At 39.2% G+C, this 2041-nt stretch overlaps 1 protein-coding gene across 1 annotated transcript; it reads right to left on the bottom strand.

The window, feature by feature from the left end:
• LOC117803350 (putative olfactory receptor 56B2) lies at window positions 1-960 on the bottom strand. Its single transcript, XM_034666171.1, has one exon. The coding sequence runs from the start codon at window positions 958-960 to the stop codon at window positions 1-3; it is 960 nt and encodes a 319-aa protein (XP_034522062.1).
• Window positions 961-2041: the final 1081 nt, after the last annotated feature.

The raw sequence follows: 2041 nt of genomic DNA, 5'->3' as shown, positions 1-2041 counted from the left end.
TTAGTTGCCCTTGATGTCCAGCTTCAGAACCTTATACAAGCCCTGCCTGAGCTCCTTGTTCTTGAGTGCATACACCATGGGGTTGAGGGCAGGAGGAATGACATTGTGTAGTACATTGAGTAGAACTGGGATGAGGGGAACCGTCATGGCTGCACTATGGGTGATGGAAATGACAACAATGATAGTGTAAAAGAACAAAATTAGGATGAGGTGAGAAGTGCAGGTACTTAGGGCTTTGGATGCAGCTTCTGCTGAGTTCAGCTTTAGCACCGAGTGAAGTATCAAAACATATGATAAGAAAATCAAACCCAGGTCACTCCCCATCAGCGTCCAGGCCAGAAATAGCTGGTAGATGCTGTTGATTGTCCTGTCATCACAGGATAAGCGAGTGACTCCAAGATTAGTACACAGGCAGTGCTCAATTTGGTTCTGTGAGCAGTAGTGTCTCTGTGCAGCCAACACAGGCACTGGGATGGTAGTTAGGGTATTTCTTAGTGCCATGACCACAGTTGTCTTGACAACAAAAGATTCAGTAATTATTGATGGATAGTGTAGAGGTCTGCAAATGGCTACATATCTGTCTATAGCCATGCAGACAAAGATACCTGACTCCATGGCCACAAAGCAATGTACGGCATACATCTGAGCAAAGCACTCAGGGAGACTGATGGCCTTAGCATTGAACCATAAGATGGCCAAGATCTTGGGCATGATGTTGGTACCCAGGCCCATGTCTACCACAGCCAGGATCCCCAGGAAATAGTACATAGGCTGGTGCAGTGTGGCCTCTTGTTTGATGGTGACCAGGATAAGGATGTTGGCAGTGAGAGCTAGGAGGTAGAGCAGAGCCAGGGGCAGGGAGAGCCAGTGCTGCCAGGTGTGAATGCCTGGGAATCCCATCAGAATGAACTCAGAGACTTGGAACTTAGAGATGTTGGAATGTGTGAGATCCTGCAACATCCTTCACTAGGAGAAAAAAAATATTCAAAGTCACTATTCTTAGCAGACTGTCAAACAGTATTTGAAAAGAAGTTACCATGTTCATGGTTTTGAAATGGAGGATTCTTCATCTTCATTCTTCTGATTCTGCCACTAACATTTTTTGGACAGTTTCTAGTGAAACAAGAACCAAGGTAGCACATTCTACATGTTGCCTCAGACATCATCCTAAAACTCCATAAGGCAGGACACACTATTTACACCCTCTCATAATTGAAGAATTACACATTAGAGTTGTCAGGAACTTGATCATTATCTTCCACCTGGTAAATCATGGAATTTGGAGAAAAGGAAAGTGATCTGATATCACAGTCTGGCCTCTTCAGTTTGGTTGTCCTAAGGGGTTATTTCTTTAGAAAGCTAAGTTACAGAATCAGAGTAGAGATGTTTATGCATTGAGATACAGATCAAAGGGTAACATCACAGGTCACAGACGAGATTATAGATCAAATTATGGATTATCCAAAAGAACTGTGTTTTTTTCAACTACACAAGAATTTTTGAGGTATTTATGAATATTTTTTAGTCTCAATGAATATGTATGATGGAAAAGAAAAGAAAAAAAAATGTATGAAATACAGTAGAATACCCAATATTTTGTGAAGAAACACATGTCCAAAGTTTCTAATGACCTACCGAAATCCAAGTAACTATAATAGAGAGATATATGTTTCAGGAATCAGTATTCTTTAAGTCCAATTGATTCAGGTTTTGAGTAACTTTCCCCTCATAGTACACACTTTTTCTTCTTGGGACCAAGCATATCTTCACAGTATAATGAGTAATACATGTGTTTGAAACATGAGTTTGAGATAAGTATTTTAAATCATATTACTGAGATCAAATTACTCTATATCTAAACAATTGCTTGATTCAATCATTTCTTCATTTTCAAAGGTAAAAATGAGACAGATTTTCATGATGTGTTTCTACCAAATAAGTGCTATTTATTATTTGTTTCTCTTAAAAAATGTAAATATTAAAGACTTAATATAAAAACAGAGTACTTGGAAAATACTGTGGTTCAAATTACAGCATCCAC

Source organism: Ailuropoda melanoleuca, chromosome 8, assembly GCF_002007445.2.
Source record: "Ailuropoda melanoleuca isolate Jingjing chromosome 8, ASM200744v2, whole genome shotgun sequence".
Classification (NCBI taxonomy): Eukaryota; Metazoa; Chordata; class Mammalia; order Carnivora; family Ursidae; genus Ailuropoda; species Ailuropoda melanoleuca.
The sequence above is the reverse complement of the archived record's forward strand: the minus strand, read 5'-3'. Positions and strand labels throughout refer to the sequence as shown.